The sequence below is a fragment of the Urocampus carinirostris genome, chromosome 9, assembly GCF_059441175.1.
Source record: "Urocampus carinirostris isolate Australia breed hairy pipefish chromosome 9, RoL_Ucar_1.0, whole genome shotgun sequence".
In the NCBI taxonomy this organism is placed as follows: Eukaryota; Metazoa; Chordata; class Actinopteri; order Syngnathiformes; family Syngnathidae; genus Urocampus; species Urocampus carinirostris.
Window position 1 is genome coordinate 10563970 of NC_142357.1, and position 19761 is coordinate 10583730.

Consider the following 19761-nt stretch of genomic DNA (forward strand, 5'->3'; position numbering starts at 1 on the left):
CATGCGCTGATATCTGTCATGACGACATTTCCGCATAGTCGCAAAATGGCGGAGGTTTCAACTAAACGAGACTACAATCCCGACGCATCCGATGGATTATCCCAGAATAACAAAAAGAAAAAAAGTCACTCTGAAGTCGGTGGAGGGGAGAATGGAGAAGAATGTGAAAAACGTGTCCTCTCAGACTTTCAAACAACTACCGTGCTAAGTGATTCTGCCAGAGAGAAAACAATTTTTGTCCACGGAAAGGTAAACATTTGGAGTTTACTATAATAGCTTTAAATGGTAATCACCGATCGCATTGTGCTACACATTTACATGGCTTTGGTGATAAAGCCCTTCTTGTACCTGTAAATGTGCGTATTTACTTTTAAATCTAAGATAACAGGTTAAAAAACAACAGTCAACTTCTTAACATAACGCACTAAAATGGGCACACCTATTAGCTTTAGCAAGTTGATTCCCTTATTAAGGATGGCAATTCACACAACATGGCACCTATTTACTCACAGCAACACAGACTATGCAGAGTTAAATCAAAAGTATTTTTTATAAGCAAATGTATTCTATATACCAAGTAACCAACACAAGACCTTATTTTGCAGTCATGTTTGTGTTGTTTATAATACATATCAGTGCGGGATTTTGCAGACTTCGTGTGTTCCACAGATGGTTTTACTGTGTAACAGAAACTGTCGGAATTAGTTGAATTTGCAACAAAATGTCAGAGTATCAGTCCCGATTGTCTCCCTATAGTCCGTGTGTACTTACTTCACGTGGCTCAATACCCACTGTTGACATTAGTGTGAGGAAGACAGCAGAACTTTGCATTTTTTTCATCAATGGAAACAAGCTTGCCCAAATGCACTTTTTAATTTAAACGTGTGTTTGTTAAAAATTGGCAATCTATGATGACCTTTGTTATCTGCTACCAGCGACCAAGAGTATGCGGATTAGAGCCGAAATGGGTAACACAGGATCGTTTTAACCCCAAAAAATAAATGATCCCAAAAATTATAAAATACTGAGAAAATGTATTGATAAGCATGTAATACATTTTTATATTTCCATGATATCAGGCGAAGCTATGCCCTACCTGCCTCGCCAAACTGCATGTCAATGATTTGTTATCACCGCCATATGAATTATTTTAAAAATACATGCTTTGAATGCAATAGTGTAGATTTAGGATCAAACAAGTTTCTTAAGTATGCTTGCAAACGGGATTAACTAGAAACCCAGTCCACTGGTTCACATCATCATTACACGTGCTATTAATTCCCTAAAAATGTTTTCCTGCTCTCTTGAACATTAGCTTGCAGGTCAGAATGCTGTTGTTATCCTGGAGAAGACTCCCATCGGCGAAGACGCTCTTTCTGAAATATTCAATTTTTCGACCCTGAAGCTTGATCTACAGAATGACATCTACAGCACCTATCGACTCAGGGCTCCATCTCACCTCAATGGTAAATATAAGGGCTAATCCATTAAATTGCCTGGAAAACAATGGCTTGATATACATTCGTGAATTTAAGAGATGAAGGCAACTGTGGTGTGCCCTGCCACTGAGAAGCATGTAAAGAAATATCAGCGTCAGGAAAGCTTCCTGGTGGAGGAGAGAGCAGATGATTACCAGTCCATCACACTTCCTTTTATCCAAAAACAAAGATTTAGCGTGCAGGTTAGTCTACCTGAATAGATAAATAACTCAATGCTTACATCTTTTGTGATGCTGTTGTTAATGTCACTTTATGTTTGTAGTGGGTATACAACATCCTGGAAAAGAAGGCAGAATCTGAGCGGATAGTGTTTGAAGATCCAGATCCAAAGCTTGGATTTGTTCTCCTCCCGGATTTTAAATGGGACCAGAAACAGGTAAAATATGTCAGTGTCAAGGCCCGCTGACAAGACATGGCCCCGATGAAGGTTTTCGACGGCCCCTGAAATGATCTCGATTCATTATTGTACAATACACCAGAAATAGAGTATTTGTTTTCACTGTAACTTAATTCTCCCTGCACTTCATTTTATTATAGTTTAGCAAATTAGAGAAAATGTATACAGACGCTTCCCTACTTACGAACGAGATCGTTAGTAAGTTGAATTTTTTTCGTAAGTTGCTTCAGTGCTATGTTTTGTATGTTTAAGGCTTGTATAAATGACCTCTATTGTTTTGTACTAAAAATGAACATTTAATAAAATAATCTGCTCTATAGAGATAAATAAAGTTGAGTTTATCTTACTTTTGGAAGATGTGCTTTAAGAGGTCCTCCTCCATGGTAAAAAGTGGCCCAAAAAGTGTTTTGACCATTTTCTCAACCAAGTGCTTAGTGCGCTGGAGCTAGTAGTATTGACAGTATAGAATGTGAACACACGAACTAGTAAGAGGGAGGCGCATTTTTTTATTTCGGGGTGGATGCCGGGTGAACTCTCACTGCGCCACATGTGCCAGTAGTGGCGGAAAGAAGCATTACAGTAATGTCCTGTACTCGTATTAAAATGCACACAGTACAAAATCTAATCTGCAGCGATGTCCGGATAATTTGCGACATCCCGAAAAAATGTTCTGATCTACAGTTTTACGTAAGTCAAATGGTCGTAAGTAGGGGAGCGTCTTTTTTCTTTTTCTTTGAATTTATATTTTTCAAAAATATAATAATAATAATAATAATAATAATAATTTCCTTGTATTGTCATTCTGTGTAACAATGTACACAGAACGAAATGTCGATTGCATCTGACCCGATGCAGCCGCAGCCAAGAGAGGGCGCCGCCCCTAAGCCACTGATGGGGCTTAAATAATAACACCTTCTTTCATTTAATGGTCATATTTTAGGGATAGTTATATCAAGAACATTTGTGCCTTTTTAAAATTGGCTTATATTTATATTATTTTTGGTCTTTTCATCCGTTCGACTTAGAGATGGGGGTGTTGTCAGTATCATAATGGTGGCCTGTACAGCTCTTTATGAGTCTGTGATTAAGGGCTATAAAAAATAAAGGTGACTTAGAGTGTCTTAAAATGTCTGATATTACAATATATTACAACATCTTCCAGTAACACGGCTTTTGGAATCACCGGTATGTTTTTTTCCGTCATCATTCAACTATTTGCTACTTATCGGATGTCAACACCGGGTAACACCAATAACTAACATAAATCTAACATAAACAAACGTGCTAAATGAGTCCCAATAGTTTGTTTGTAGAAATGTTTCGAAGCAGGCAAAAAGCAAAATATTTCCTTGGTTGTTTTATACTAACAGAAATCCTAATTTTCTAAATCACAAGTAGTGCTTAACTCAAACCAGTAACTCTTGAGCAAAATCCCTGCAAACACGTTTAAAAAAGCGAACTCTCTAATAAGTGCCAAAGCAGTAAATGTATTGTTTACTTCATCGCACTGAGAAATGCTCATGTGTTGAATATTCCAATGTGTTTGTGCATTTATTTTGTTGTTGTGTTTCATAACACGTCCAATTTAGGTGGATAACTTGTACCTGATTGCCATTACACATCAGAGAAACATCAAAAGCCTGAGAGATCTAACGTCGGAGCACTTACCACTGCTTGAAAATATTTTCCAGAAAGGAAAGGTGAGACCTCGTCAACTTTACCGAAAACGATATGACTTTTATCTCAGTCCAGCTCTAATGGTGTGTTTCGTTCCATCAGGAGGCTATCCTGCAGCAGTACAGTCTACCAGCCAGCAAGCTGAGAATCTACTTGCACTACCAGCCGTCTTACTACCACCTCCATGTTCACTTTACTAAGCTAGGCTACGAAGCGCCGGGTTGCGGTGTGGAGCGAGCCCACCTCCTTACGGACGTCATTCAGAACCTTCGCGCTGACCCTCAGCACTATAAAACCAGGACTCTCTCTTTTCCTTTACGGGCAGATGATGGATTACTGTGCCATTTTAGGGAAGCTGGAAGGTTGTGATATTCCCACTGCAGGTCAAAAACTTTTTTTAATGCCCCTTTTTATACATTTTTTTGTATATTATTTTATAGTATTTTTTTTGTCTTTTTAGCAGTGTGAGTCAATATGTTAAGCTTTTGAATCGTGTGCCCTATGTGTTGCTAACCATTTTTTAGGTGATTTTTTCACGAGTTACAAGCTAAATCATGAAATAAATGGCTTGTTCGCCTGTTTTCATCCATGTGAAATCTTAGGAAGTAAATCCTATAATGAAGCAAGTCTGATTGTCACTGTTTCAGCTCATAAAGAATGAAAATATGCCGTGAAAAGTTCCACTTCAAACATGCTGGATTGATTTTTAATTCACATTTGTTTCACATCAGAATTGTGAAAACAGACATCTCATTTTATGAAATAAAATGTTGACATAGACAACAGCCACAGGACGTTATTTGTGTTCTCTCCACCCATCCACTCATTATCTGCACCGCTTATCCTCAGTAGGGTCATGGGGGTGCTGGAGCCCAACCCAGCTGTCTTTGGACAGTGGGCAGGGGACACCCTGAACTGGTTGCCAGCCAGTCGCAGGGCACACGGAGACAGACATCTCACTTGCTCATTCACACTTAGGAACAATTTGAACCAGCTAATTAACCTGAGGAAACCAGAGTGCCCAGAGGAAACCCACGCAAGCATGGGGAGAACATGCAAACTCCACAAAGGAAGGTTCGATCTCGTGACCTCACAACACGCGGTAACCACTGCATTGCCGTGCTGCCCATTGGTGTTCTCTCACATAATTTAATTTGAAAAGCTGCAGTCAATTGAACACTACTATCTTTGCTCCCGATCCGACTTTTAAATATAAAAATATTTTAGCGTGTCGTCCAATTGCTTGGCTGCTTGTCCAGGGTGTGTCATCCAATTGCTTGGCAGCTGGTCCAGTGTGCGTGTGTATGTGTGCATATATATATATATATATATACAGTATTTCAAACACTTTCCGAGATGGGATATTTTGCATCATATTTAAATAATTCTGGGAATCATTTTTTAAAAAGAGGGATTGTGATTAGCGGCAGATAAACACTGATGAAAAAAATGATGTAGTTGAGGTTCAGAAAGATGCTTTTACATAATAACAGACCGAGACATATTTACAATTCCGGTAAAAGTCACAGAAAAATCTGGTAACTTGCATTTCGAATTTTATGTTGTATCCTGCGGATATGTGCAATGTAAAGGCACGTGAATACGAAAAAGGCCAGTTTTAGGAATCGCTGATCCCAAAAATTAACACAAGATGGCAGTGTCACAGTAAAAAAAATTGAGCGGATTTCCAAGAGCACTGTCACTTTTAGTATCCACCATTTCACCCTAATGCTATGCTGCGATGCTAGGCAAGAAACATGATTCACTCCTCAAATGTATCAAAGGATTGTGCAGTTTAGAGCAGAGAAAGTAGAATATATGCACCTTTTTTTTCAAAAACTAAACGACCAGCAAAACCTAAACAGATTCAAGTACTTTATATACTTGCTTTTAAGCCTACATCGCATATAAGCGTTCCCCTAAAATTGCTTTAAATAGCCACATACCAAAAGACATTATAAATATTAATAAAAGGTGTATCTAAACATTGATACTTATTTGAATATGCAGTTAATAAAGATAAATATACAGGTAAAAAGCTTAAAATATAAAAATTTTAAAACATTTACTATACCTTCTTGAAGCGGTTTAATGGTAGGCAGTCGTACAGAGGGCCGTGGCCGGACAGACAGCGTCTCAGGGGGGTGTATATCAAATGCAAAGGGGGGCACAACCATTATTACCCCCAACATATTTTTACACAGCACTGTTTTCAGTGTTTTTCAGGGATGTGTTTCGTGATTGTTTTTTTATGTGTAGTTTTTTATTTTATTTTGTGGTTTATTTGTTGTCTCACTAAAAAGTCAAAATTTTAATAGACATTTTGTTGTGTCATGCAGGGATCCAGGTTAAAGTTCATAAGTAGAAATAGTTTAAATGAGTTAAAAGTTCACGGCAGAGTGAAAAACGAATGTTATTATAAATAAGTATAGAAATAGATTTTTTTTAAATGTGTTAGTTCATTTTGTGCAGAATATAACATAATATAGCCTCCCCCCAAAAAAGTATTTTTAATTTGATCCATTTTCTTCCTTCTTTTGTTTGCCCTTTTCCTAGCTTTTGAATTATTTTTCTTTCTTTTGTTTGCTTTTTTTCTGTTTTTGATACTTTTTTGGGCTAGCTTTCTTCTTTTTTTATAAATTATTTACCCTTTCTCCCTTGTATTCTTTTGTTTTTTATTCCTATATGTTTTACTTTTTTTGAGGCTTTATTTTTCTTCCCTTTTTCCATTTATGTATATCTTCTTTTTTTCCTTTTTTTCTATGTTTTGAATTATTTTCTTTCTTTATTGTTTTTCCTCTTATTATTTTTTGTGCCTGCTTGACTTTTACGTCTTTTTTTCTCTTTTTTTCTTGTATTCCTTTGTTTATTTTTTAACAGCTGCTTACTTTTTTTCTTATTTTTTTGTTCTCCATTGTTATCCTTTTTTCTTTTGTTTTGCTTTTGTTTTCTTTTTTTTCAGACTGCTCTCACCACTACATCATTTTCTTTTCCCTGCCTGCCTCTGGTAAGACCCCTGTTCGTACACCGTTTCCATATTTTGCACCTGCTTCTTTCTTGGACTCAACCGTTGTTGTCATTGTTTTCCAATTTCCTTCCCCTTATCACTAAAGGACTTGTGACCCATTATTATGGGCAGAAAAAGGAAATACAAACAAGAAAATCACGATATAATGAGATGTGGTCCCTCTCAAACGCGCTGATTGAGGGATCAGGTAGAAGAGATTGAGCAGGGCATTATGGCCAGCTACAGATAAGGTGTGTAATAGACCCTCCAAGTTTTCCCTTTCTTGGTAAAGTGAGGTAAAGAGCTCGTCTTGGGATCAAGAAGTCACTGGTTCGATTCCCGGCTCCTCCATGTTATATGTCAAAGTTTCCTTGGGCATGACACTAAATCCCTAACGCACCGATAGCAGGTAGTTGCCTTGCATGGCTGACCCTGCCATCAGTTAGTTACTGTGTAAAAGGGAAAAGTGTGAAGCACATTGTAAAGCGCTTTGGGAGGTCTTCATTGACTTGAAAAGCGCCATATAATTGCAGACCATTTTTTGGCATGCTTTTTCCAAGGAAAAGGCCCTCAACCAATCGAAAATGGGTCTGGACTGTCCAGTTGAGAGACACTATCCTCGAACAAATGTAATCCATGGTTTTAAAAAATAAAGTTCCAGTGTACAGGACATAACATGTTTAGGACTGAATGTTGAAAAGAAAATAGTAGTTTCAAAGGAGGCAGTGCAATGACATTTTGATTGACTTGTTTACATTTGAGTTTGAATAATTTTTATTGACACTTTTAACAGCAAATAAACAACATGAGGTTTGAACAATTTTTATCGACACTTTTAACAGCAATTACTCATATTCACAATTTCATTATATCATTTTCTAACAATATGAGGTTTGAACAATATTTATTGACACTTTTAACAGCAATTAAATACATTCACAATTTCATTATATCATATTCTAACAATATGAGGTTTGAACAATTTTCATCGACACTCTTAACAGCAGTTAACCAATGTGTAAAGGGCAATACTATTGTGCAGGGGCACAGCTCTGTCTTCTCAAGTGGGATTCCATCCCACCCTCCCAAGCAGCATCATCCAGTCCTCTGCCCGGGATGCATCCTCCAGTCCTCTCCCTTCTTGCTTTGACTTTCCACAACCACCCGAAAAACCAGGCCGTTGCTGCCGGGACCCCCACAGTGGAGCTCCGGTTCCCTCCTCCAGGTGGGTACAGACAACTCTTCTTTATGGCTGCATCCTAGGCTTGCCGCTCGCAGATTGTATGATATCTGCAGCCATTCGGAGCACAGCCATGGGGGGATCTGCCTGCACCGCGACTACTTGTTTACATTTAATGCATTTAATGAAAGTTAACTTGTTAACTTGCCATAACTCATAAATACGTCTTCCAAAGCATTGTTCCTTAATGCTACAACGTAAAAGTACGGTTTCTTTGTTTTATTAAAAAAACTATCAAAGACGTTTTGGTGAAGGTCTTTGGTAAGTATCAAGTGTCTGGGAATTATCTTAGTATGAAAAGTCACAATAAGTTCGAAGGGGTGGCTTTGATCAGATCTTTCTCCATGCATCAAGGGAGACCCACTTTCTAGTGTTGCTTTCTGTATCCAGCGATTGAAGTGTGTATGCAGGGCAGCACGGCGGCGCAGTGGTTAGCGCTTGTGCGGCACAGTTCATGTCATGGGAACCTGTCGTGGGTTCAAATCCAGCTCCAGACTTCCTGTGCGGAGTTTGTATGTTCTCCCCGTGCTTGCGTGGGTTTCCTCCGGGCACTCCGGTTTCCTCCCACGTTCCAAAAACATGCATTTCAGGTGAATTGGCCGGTCCAAATTGTCCCTAGGTGTGAATGAGCGAATGAGTTGTCTGTCCCTGTGTGCCCTGCGATTGGCTGGCAACCAGTTCAGGGTGTCCCCTGCCCACTGCCCGGAGATGGCTGGGATGGGCTCCAGCCCCCCCGCGACCCCAATGAGGATAAGCGATACGGCTGATGAGATGAGATGATGAAGTATGGAAAGTAGGTGGTGAAGCAGCGTGTGAGGAAAGTGACTATATGGATAAGTACACAAAAAGCTTTTTTTATTTCTATATAATTAACAAAGTCTCTCCATCATTTTTCCTGCACAGAGGGATGTCGTTTTGTGCATGGAACACGATCACAATAGTGACTGAAATGGTGTGATCACGTCATTGGAAACGCATTGTGCCGTTGTGTTAATGGAAAGTATTGTTTAGATATTGGAAGGATCATCAATTTAAAAACGTATAACTGTATAACTGATGTTTACTAAACAATGGTAAAAGTTAGAAATGTTCAGTTTTTTTAAGAAAGATGATGTTTCAAGCTTCTTATAAAATATGTCATATGCTTGTATAGAGATAGAATGATATTTCTTCCAGTTTTCAAAATTGAGTAAAAATGGCAAAAATAGCTTTTCCCATTGGACATTGAATGAGTTAAAACGAGTTAAAGTGGTTCAAACAACTTCAACTGGATAAATCAATAGCTGGTTATAAATTAATTTCGCTTAAAAAACAATGAAATCAATAAAAGTATTACAAGCCATCCTAAATATAACGCCGTAAACAAAAGAATTTCCGAGGCTCCCATGAACGCATCGTGGGAGAGCCGAGGAAGCTGGGCAGGACTGAGACAAATAATCCAATCATTAGTCCACCAACAGCGCTGATGTCTTGGTTTCACTCCCTGAGAGATGATTTCACTCTAAAACCCTTCGAGATCCAGGAAACCTCGTAAGTGCATTTCATTCCCATAAACCGTTCTCACGCCAACTTCTATGGTGTGTGCCAAAGTGACTTTGACGACTTTGTGAGCTGCGGGGTTGATTGGTGATCGATACATGCGGTCCAGTTAGTGTTTTACTGTAGTTTGTGTGGTGTTGTCCTTTCACCCGTTTATTTTCCCTTCTAGCTTTGAATGTCTTTCATTTCGAACGAGGTGTGCATATTACAAAAATGCATTTTATTGTTAATGTTTGCATGATCAACCTGACGTTTATGTGACGTCACCTTTTCACGTCGTTTATCCCGCTACTGTGTGAAAGAGTAGACAGTGACAGTTTTTGACAGAGACACGTCAAGGGCGCTCCAGATTAAGCAGTTATCTTTAACTGTGATGGAACTACTGTACAGTAATCCTAAACACAGACTGAGGGATTCGGATGCACGCCCGATCCTTTGAGTGCGTGTACGCGTGTGAACGAGAAGCGTGAAATCGAGATCCTGTCCCCTTATAAGGACATAAGAATTTGTTTCGTATTAAAGGCGAACATTCACAATATGTCTTTTGAGTCTTTGCTAGATAAACGATTAAACTTTTTTCATGGTACCTTACTTGTGCAACTAAAAGTGCTTTGCAGTAAATCATTTAACTTTGGAAAGAAACAACATCAAAACAAACCTCGCCCCTCCACTCAGATTATCCAGTGGATCGAGTGGAGTGCACCAGTATAACGATTTGTGCTCATTATTGACAGTCTACTCTCCAACATAATTTTTCTACACACAATTGGAGTAGGGTGCTAGAAGAGCAACCAAATGTTAACATTATCCAGTGCCAGGCCGTGCATTTCACATCTAGGCCTTCAGTAGTGCTAAATCTGAATACAATTTAACCCTCAATACGGACACGGCCCTATTTACGAACGAGATTGGTTCCGGATGATCGTTCGTCAGTTGAATTTGTCCGTATGTGGTGTAACAGAGTTGAAATTTGATTGTTTTGAGTTTTTTTGAATTCTCACAAAATCTGTGTTTTTGTTGCTTTACTTTTAAAACTGGTACCGCGTTCAATTGTTAAGCCATGGGCGTGTGCGACTGTCTTTTTCGTTTATCACTTTTATGGGCTTTTGCGCTTGCCGTATCTTCAGCTATATCAGCTCGTGCTGAAGATGAATGCAGTCGTGCACAGACGCCCTGACTTCTTTGTATTGTTTTGTTTAATTAATGCAGGCAATAAACCGGGTGACTGTGAACCCTTGTGTTGCGCATGATTGAGGGTCATTACAGTTACGTCAGTGCTATATTTTGTATGTTTATCGTTTATATAAGTATGTCTAAGGCTTTTATACTAAAAAATAAACATTTCATAAAATAACATGCTCTTTAAAGATAAATAAAGTTGAGTTTAACCTACTTGTGGTAGATGTGATTCAAGAGGTCCTCATCTGTGGTAAAAAGTGGCTGAAAAAAAGCGTTCTGACCATTTTCTCAACCGCATCAAGCTTTCTTATTCCACTTTCATTTCAAAAGAAACTGCTCGCCTCTTCTTTACACTTTACACCAACCATATTGCATGGATGCAAAGGATATTAAACAATAAAAATGTCCAAGTTCTTAGCGCGCTAGCGATACAGTACACGTTGTTATGTTTACACACGAACCAGGAACTTAAAGCCGGATTTGTTCTTCGGGTGGATGCTGGGTGACCTCTCACAGCGCCACGTGGCGGAAGAAGCACTACAGTACTTTCCTCTACTCGGAAAAAAGGTGCACACAATACAAAATCTAACTTTACAGAATTGTCTGGATATTTTTCGACATCCCGGAAAAAGAGGTTCGTATCTACCGTTTTACGTAAGTCGAATGATCATAAGTAGAGGAGCATCTGTGATTATTTTAAGATAGCATTTAATCTAGCTACAGCTGCAACACAAAAAATAACCTCAGAAAATTGCTCAATTCTTTAGGTTTGTAGCCACATTTTACACCAAAAATATTTTTTTAAAGGGCACAAAATCCATTCTCCTTTCTTTCTTCAAAACAGTTTCAATTACTCTGTTGTACAGATTATCTGTGCGTTTCAGTTCCATTAAGAAGACATTTTCTATTGCCGTTGAAGCTAGAAGCTAATGCTAATGCTGGCCGGTCATATTTCTGGAATAAGTTTAATATTCGATTTATAGATGAAAATTTCAGTTTGACATAAGCAGTGGTCACAGGGAAGCTGTGTTTTTCTTGTCCTTTTTGTTGTGATACTTCCGTTACCGCCCCCTGGCCAATCATAGTTTGTGAAACCACTGCCATTTCCTTACGCCTGCTAGAAGGTCCTGGCTCCACCAACTTGAAATCCTATTGGCAAAACCAACAGCTCCACCCTCCCTGATGTTATGCCCCCAGGGCCTGCAGATTGTAAAGGCCTACGGGTGGATATCTGACCCTGGCAACCATAAACACCTTTAATGTGTTTGGATAAATCCTTGAATCTGACAGCACACATTTGGAAGAGGTACAGCCAAGGTAAACTCGGATGAAAAGGCTGACAATTTGGAATTATTTAACAAATATTAGTGGACAAAATATGATTAACATCACATAATTCAGACTTTTTTAGGCCCGCACAGAAGACCTCGCAGGCCCTGATGGCACTCTACTGCCATTACCACTTGAGTCACTAACTTATGAGAACATCTGCACACTCAAGTAGTGAAGCACACGATAAACTAGTAGGACATCACAATGTTTACTTGCGCCCCTTTTCTTATTGATTTAGCATCAGAAACTGGGTTTCACAAATTGAATAATATAAAGTTGCTATTATTTTCATAAAAGTTAAAGAAAAGAATTTGTATTTTTTGGCAAAGGGAATTCAATACACTTATGGTATCAACATATGCTATCAATTTTGGTCAATACTAAAGCACTTCACTTTTATATTATTTTGAACCATCTTTAGATGACTACGATGAATTGATTATCGTCAGTCATGATGTTGCTACGAGTTCTCTGAATTTATTACTTACGGGAAAATGAATTAATCAACCTGTCAAAGTCTGCTTTTTAGCCTGAACATTTTTTTAAAGGTCATTGTAAGCAAAATCATTTACTTATGGTAGAATAATATTATTTCCTTTGCTCCCCTCCTGTTTAAACTCAGTGCTCTCATTCACTCCTTGTCAGTCTGGCAACGAACCACTGCATTTGCAAAACGTGTGTTTTGACTCTGTCCAGTATCCTGTTTGTGTATCCAGTATCCGGTGTCGACCCCGTCTGTCCCGTCCTGTCCGGTATCTTGCTCCAGTATCCGGTATCAATCTTGTCTTTCCCGTCCTATCCGGTAACTTGCTCCGGTATCCATTATCCGGTATCGAGCCCATCTGTCCCGTGCTGTCCGGTATATTGCTCGTGTAATCAGTATCCGGTATCGGTCCCGTCTGTCCCGTCCTGTCCGGTATTCTGCTTGTGTAACCAGTATCCGGTATTGATCCCGTCTGTCCCGTACTATTAGGTGTCTTGCTTGTGTATCAAGTATCAATCCCGTCTGTTCTGTCTCGACCGGTATCTGGTATCGATCCCGTCTGTCCTGTCCAGTTCCGATCACGTCTGCCTCTGGCTTCCTGTTTTCTCGCGCCTAACTTTTTTGTCTCACTTTTTCCGCCCAGTGTTCACTTGCATGACTTCCACATTTCCGTAAAATAAAGCTTGTGTGAAAACGTTACACGTCTGGGTCCTCTGTCTGTTCGGGTTCTGACATTTACAGGTTGTAATAAGCCTATTCAAATGTTTGACCTTTTTCCATAATTTTATAAAAATATCAGTTTTTCAACAGCTGGAACTATGCTGCACTGGCTTTTTATATCCAATGTTTACGATGGGCCATGGAAATTTACACTGACTGTTTTGCCATCCATGAAATAGTCCAGGATTAAAATTCAGATTTTTGGATCAATCCAAATGAATTGATAACATGCCTAGTGTCAAACGAATAATCCTGTATGTATGGGGCTTGTGCGGCATGACGGGTGGGTGACTAGCCTGCAGCCCCATGGGGCAGAGGTTCAGGGTCCAGCTACCGCACCCTCCCCGTGTGGAGTTTGCATGTTTTCCCCGTGTCTGTGTGGGTTTCCACGGCGCTTTCCACCCACATTCCAAAAACATGCATGCCAGGTTAATTGGCCGGTCCAAATTGTCCTTAGGTGTGAATGAGCTAGTGAGTTGTCTGTCCCCATGTGCCCTTCGACTGGCTGGCAACCAGTTCAGGGTGTGCCTTGCCCACTCCCCGAAGATAGCTGGGGTGGGCTCCAGCACCCTTACGAATCTACTGAGGATGAGCAGTGCAGATAATGGATGGATGGATGGATGGATGGATATGGGACTTGCGAGCAATCTGATTGGCAAGAAAAATGCTGATCAACGTCATTACACACATAGAAGTCATTTCCACATTTAACTTTAGACATTAAATAAGAATGATTTCATTCATGTCACTCAACAAAATTGACAAGGTGACGTTTTAGTTTCCTCATTTTATTGCTGCATCTCATGTATTAACAAGTTTTGCTCGTGCGTGGCTGTCCAGAAGCAAACACTTAAACTAAACTACATATGAATAGATACAACTTTTACATTCGCTATATTTTGGACGGATACAACCGTGGAATTTTCGGCGTGGGGGCACAAATAAAATGATAATGTTTTTGAGGAATCAACCAATACACATGAGGCTTTTGAGTTTGCAAGTATAATTTGTCTCTATACTGTAAGTCCACTGTTCTTTTCAGCATCAACGATGAAAAAAAAGATGGAAAATCCACTAAAATGATTATTCGAATGGATATACGCACGGGAAATCGTAAAATGAAAGTAATAGCAATACTTGCTGTAGAACCTTAATCGGATTTCTGTGTGCGATTACAGTTATCCCTTGTTTTTCGCGGTAGTTGGGTTTCAATAAATTCCCGCAATAGCCAGAACCCACAAAATAGTAACATTAATTTATCAGACATCAGTTGCTTATAATGTATACGACTGTGAAAAAATATCAACTATACATCTGCATATAAACACACAGAACACGGAATGGCAGTTGAATGAATGGTCTTTATTTTCATCATACAATGTTCCAACAAAATAGGAGTGCTTCCTCTTTCAGAGTAAGAAAGTGATGAAGAGAGCTGCTGGATAGCTGCATGCTAGCATTGGGGATCCTCTGATTGAGCCAGGTTTTCGTAATGAATAAAATACCATAGTCATGAATATCGCGGTATTTCCATGAGTTGGAGCTCAAGGTCATCCGTTTCATGGGTAATGGATCTGCCATTTGTGAGATACAGGCTTTGCAGGTGTAGCTTGTGAGAGTTGTTACATAACCTAGCTGTCGCAGTAGGCAGTGGACCTAATAACAATCCACGTAACACTCTCTGGTGATCAGCATTTGTTTGAGCTCTTCTGACTTTCTTTAAAGTCCAATTTAACTGACAAATTTATCTTCAATGTAACGAGATGCTATAATACTAGCTTCCGCCGTGCTTCGCAGTTTGTTTTGGGGTGGACCTATTGATTTGTTTGCCCGCCCTGCACTTTGATGACAATGAGCATACACCAGCCCATAACAGCCACACAGACAGACAGTCATGCTCACCCAATACACACACACAAACACACAGCCATTGGGGACCTTCCCCTGTAGTAGCATTTGCTGTGGGTTGTCTGCTGCAGAACACAAATAACAATAAAGACATTCAATTTAAAATCCAGAACTATTGAAACCGTGAAATCACTAATGATGGATGGATGGATGGATAGGTCCATGATGACAGGTGAGGCATTGCCTCATGTGTCACCCCTGCCTGCTCCACACTGCTCATTGGAACGTCATTGGATACACATACAGATGTCTGTCTCATGGAATCCCATATGCTTGTACGATGCACATGCACATATACAGCAGCAGCTGACGTCAATATGATCAACAATACTTATCATATGCACACAATAGGTCATGTCACATGTACACAAGACATTTACTGTTAATTGACCGAATAGACAGAATTTCTGGTTGTAATGGAACCTCTTACAACACATAGTCAATTCAGCTCAAAAGGACATCAGATTGAACCTCTCTATTCCTACACGCTCGTAAATTATGATGTGATCAAGAGCTACGGTAAACTGGTTTAGATGAGGGTATGGACATTCAAAAGCTTCAGAGCCACTAATCGGACTGAGAGGCTTGTTGCGCGTGCGTCTCCCGCGCATCCCGATTAGAGAGGCCTGATCAGGTCGTGTCTGACTCGGTCATTTGACAAACCATGTGAGAGCGTGCACCGGGTTGTCAATTTCAGTCCGCTATCGCCATCACTCGGGACAGCAGTGGACAATTCATCGCTTGTTTTAACTCGCTGTGACGTGGACGCCGTGGAAAAGCTCGCTTTCACCATTGATTGTCACCCAACGGCTGTCAGGCTGCTAATACACACAGCGATTGTTCTCTGAATTGTAAAACAGCTGTTGTTTATGCAAAATCTTTGGTTATAGAGATGCAAATGTACACATCTATTTTGGTACATTTGTGCAGGGGTTGTTTTAAATGATACATTACTCTATAGTGTTTCCCCCCAAAAATGTCTAAAATTTGCCGTCAGGGATGAGACAGACTGTTTATGTAAGTAACCGGTGTTAAACAAAACTGGAATTAGAGGGTGGTTGTCAGACTATAACCTGTGTATGTGGAATCATATTCATTGCTCGGCGTGATAACCTACAGATGCTACCCTACTTACGAATAAGATAATCGTTCGTAAGTTGAATTTGTACGTAAGTTGCTTCAGTGCTATATTTTGTATGTTTAAGGTTTATATAAGTATGTTTAAGGCTTGTTTAAGCAAACTGTATTGTTTTGTACTAAAAAAAACATTTCATAAAATAATATGCGATATAAAGATAAATAAAGTTGAGTTTAACTTACTTTTGGAAGATGCGTTTCAAGAGTGAGGTGACTTCCTTCTCTGTGGTAGAAAGTGGCTGAAAAAAAGCGATCCAACCATTTTCTCAACCGCATTAAGCTTTCTTATTCCACTTTTGTTTCAAAAGAAACGGCTCGCCTCCTCTTTACACTTTACACCAATCATATTAAATAGATGCACGAGATATTGAACAATACAAATGTCCAAGTTCTTAGCGTGCTGGAGATAGTATAGACATAGAAGGTTTACACACGAACTAGGAAGAGGAAGCTGATTATTTTTCTTCCGTGTGGATGCTGGGTGACCTCTCACAGCGCCACGCCGCAGTAGCGGCGGAAAAAAAGCACTACAGTAATGTCCTGTACTCGGAAAAAGGCGCACACATTACAAAATCTAACTTCCAGCAATGTCCAGATATTTTTCAACATCCCGAAAAAAATGTTCGTCTCTTCCGTTTATTGCAAGTCAAATGGTCATGTTAAGAAGCGTCTGTAAAACAGTTTTGTTAAAGTGGGTGCAGATGTCGATGAGAAGAAAGATGTTGGACTTTGGATAAACATTACTATTATTTAATAACCTGGTGTATGGAGAACATAGTCCTAGTGGCCTGCAAGGCTTAGTAAAGCACCGGTTACAATGGCAATTGACTTTCAAATTCATCTTGTATTCACTAATAGGTAACACTTTTTATGTTAGTCCTTTTGCATCCGCCAGCTCCTCCACTTGATCAGCTCAGGTCTGGTCACATCAAATATGAATACAATTTCATTTTTCTTTACATTTGTGTTATCTTTTATTTTTTTAAATGTGTTTTTCTGAACCATATTTATTTTCTAACCACAACAACCATGTTAAATTGTCCTCAACCTCCAACCTAAATATCGAACAACTGCTTTCGACTTAGTCTCCTCCTCAGAGATCAATTTTAATGCTTTCACATCTAATTGCCTCCTCAGAGATCAACTTTAAGGCTGCTATACGGTATTTATAAAACTCATCTTGTTGCCGTATTTTGGAATCGGCTTTGATGTTACCTCAGTGGGAACATTTCAAACTGGCTCATTATCGGCAATACTTTTGACACGAAAGCTTTGAGTTTTCAGAGTTTAGTTTACTCCATGATAAAAACACAAATAATACTCAAAATACAAGACCAAAAATGTCATACCTTTATGATTATATATAAAAAAACACTGAACTGAAATTAAACCCCACGGAATCTCAATTTAGGAATGTAAAGTTGAGTGACTAAGGAGCATGATTAGTAGAGGAAAACGTGTAAGGCAAATAAATATCATAAAAAAATAAAAATATGGAACTCTAATAGAATTTACATACATAATTCTTGAAGCATGCCGTAACATTTCGCTTGTGATCATAAGGAAAAAAAAAAGATGCTCTCAGGCGAGGATGTGAAAACACAGTCACACAGCATGGAGGGTGGCAGAGTGAGGGCAGGAGTATGATTACAGGCTTATTTACATTACGGCAGAGCGCTTCGGCCAAAAGCAGCAAGTGTTTGACAAAACAGCAGAGAGAGAAAAAGAAATGGAGAAGAAGAAGATGGCTTCCAGATGTAGAGTGGAATTCCGGGCGCCTGAGAGCTTTGGCCGCTCCTCCTCTTCCTCCTCTTCATTCTTTTCCTCTCCACATGAATATAAAGAAAAAGATCTGCAGAGAATGAAAATGCAGGAAAGAATGATTTCTAAAGAGAAGCACAAATTAAGCTTGTGGTAGTTTTCTTAATTGACTTGTGGTGAAGATTGCTCAAATGACTCAAATACTCAATTGCTGAGTTGGAATCAGGCCAAACTAAACTAAAAGACCTGAGATCCACTCGCAACTCGGCAATGAATGAAGAAAAACATGTGCAATCTTTCTCATATGTATTTATGAATAGATATAAATGCAGCCGTCTACATATATGTATTTAAATTCTTATTTTTTTCTTAACAGAGGATTTCATCAAATTGGGATTCAAACAAAGTCACATATTATGGCCCTTTTTTTAAGCAAATAATTTGATTATATGCGTTAAAAAATTCAAAATCGCAAAAGTAAAATGACAGAGTTTTTCTTTTTGCATTACTTTTGATAAACATGTTGGATAAATTAAATTAATACATGATAAAACAATTCAAATGCAGACAAAAGACAACAGATTTTAGGCACATGAATTCTATGTGAAAGATATATTTTTATAGACAGGGACAAAGAGGGACCCCAGAGACAATTTTTAGTTCTACAATGATTAAAAAAACGGAGACTACAATAATGCATTTAAGAAACTGAAAAAGTATTTTCAAGATCATAAAGTTATTTTTTGTTTCACTTTCTACTCTTTGTCAAGGTTTGGCATATGAACAAAAAAGTATTTATGAATTTGTTAACAATAATCTGCTTGAAGCATTTTGCTCTTGTATTGTTATATATGTAGAGATATCAATTGTCACTGGTGATCCAGAATGTTAAAAAAAGTAATTTATTAAAGTAATTAATAAGAATAAATAAATACGTTAAAATCTGGGATGGGCTCCAGCACCCCCGCGACCCTACTGAGGATTAGCGGTGCAAATAATAGATGGATGAAAATATGTTAAAATATATATATACATATATATATATTTTTTTTTCCAAAAATATGGAAAAATTAAAAATACAATAACAAGAAAATAATAAAAATGTATTTTCAAATAAATAAAAAAAGACTGAATTAATAAAAAAAATAAATAATAACATACATAATTGTGTAAGTTTTAAACTAACCTTGAACAACGTGGTTGACATTTTCATTTAAAAACAAAACACAAACCACGAATTGTAGTGTACAAACCCCCTCTCAAAAAAACTAACCATAGATTTCGAAGAGACCTACAGCGGCTTTAATGCTTTGGACTTGCCTGCCAGTTATGGCCCGTGATCCAATTTGTATTGGCCTGTGTCCTCTGTCATTAAATGAAGGCTGACCGTTGTAAAAAATTCATTTGTAACGAGAAAAAAAAAAAAAAGTCACCATTTCACCAGATCATGGCAGTAGCCCTATGGCCACCTTGCCCATGGCTTTCTGCGAAAAATTTAGCCCACCCCATTTCCGACATTTGCCACTGTAAATAAAAAAAGAAAGTTTACTGTGAGGGCTGCTGCTTCCAGGACAGTGGAATTTTTTTTTTTTTTTTTTTTTTTTTTTTTTTAAAGGGAATCCGAAACAACTGTGTCTGTCTTATTTGCCAAGTCACTGTGGCTGTTTCTCAAAGAATGTAATATCTAGAGGAAACATGCTGGCTCCAAAAAGCTAACTAGAAACAAACTCTGTGAAAACGTAAAGCAACTGGAAGCTGTTTTATCAGCACAGCAGTGTTTCCGTAGTGCGATGGTTAGCACATTCGCCTAACGCGTGAAAAGTCCCCGGTTGTAGACCAGGTGGAAATGTATGTTTGCCTGGAGAGGGATGGGCGCCATCA

General features: G+C 38.8%; 2 protein-coding genes across 3 annotated transcripts in view; both read left to right on the forward strand.

Annotated features, from left to right (window-relative positions):
• Positions 1-27: 27 nt before the first annotated feature.
• On the forward strand, positions 28-4360 carry dcps (decapping enzyme, scavenger). Its single transcript, XM_088343983.1, has 6 exons — positions 28-249; positions 1316-1466; positions 1536-1681; positions 1762-1875; positions 3486-3596; positions 3676-4360. The coding sequence occupies exons 1-6, from the start codon at positions 46-48 to the stop codon at positions 3940-3942; spliced, it is 993 nt and encodes a 330-aa protein (XP_088200109.1). The 5' UTR covers positions 28-45; the 3' UTR covers positions 3943-4360.
• Positions 4361-9211: 4851 nt separating this feature from the next.
• LOC148359293 (uncharacterized) overlaps positions 9212-19761 on the forward strand; it is a 93020-nt gene continuing 82470 nt past the window's right edge. Inside the window, exon 1 of one of the 2 annotated variants that reach the window (XM_088344506.1) lies at positions 9212-9350. In XM_088344506.1, the coding sequence (XP_088200632.1) occupies positions 9286-9350 (65 nt within the window). In that variant the 5' untranslated portion in view covers positions 9212-9285. The remainder of the gene's footprint in view (positions 9351-19761) is intronic. The other variant, XM_088344507.1, reaches the window with a different exon arrangement.

Coding starts and splice junctions, on each gene's coding strand:
- dcps (XM_088343983.1), top strand. CDS start 46: ATGGCGGAGGTTTCAACTAAACGAGACTACAATCCCGACGCATCCGAT. Junction 1,467..1,535: donor GGCTCCATCTCACCTCAATG/GTAAATATAAGG, acceptor CGTGAATTTAAG/AGATGAAGGCAACTGTGGTG. Junction 1,876..3,485: donor TTAAATGGGACCAGAAACAG/GTAAAATATGTC, acceptor CGTCCAATTTAG/GTGGATAACTTGTACCTGAT.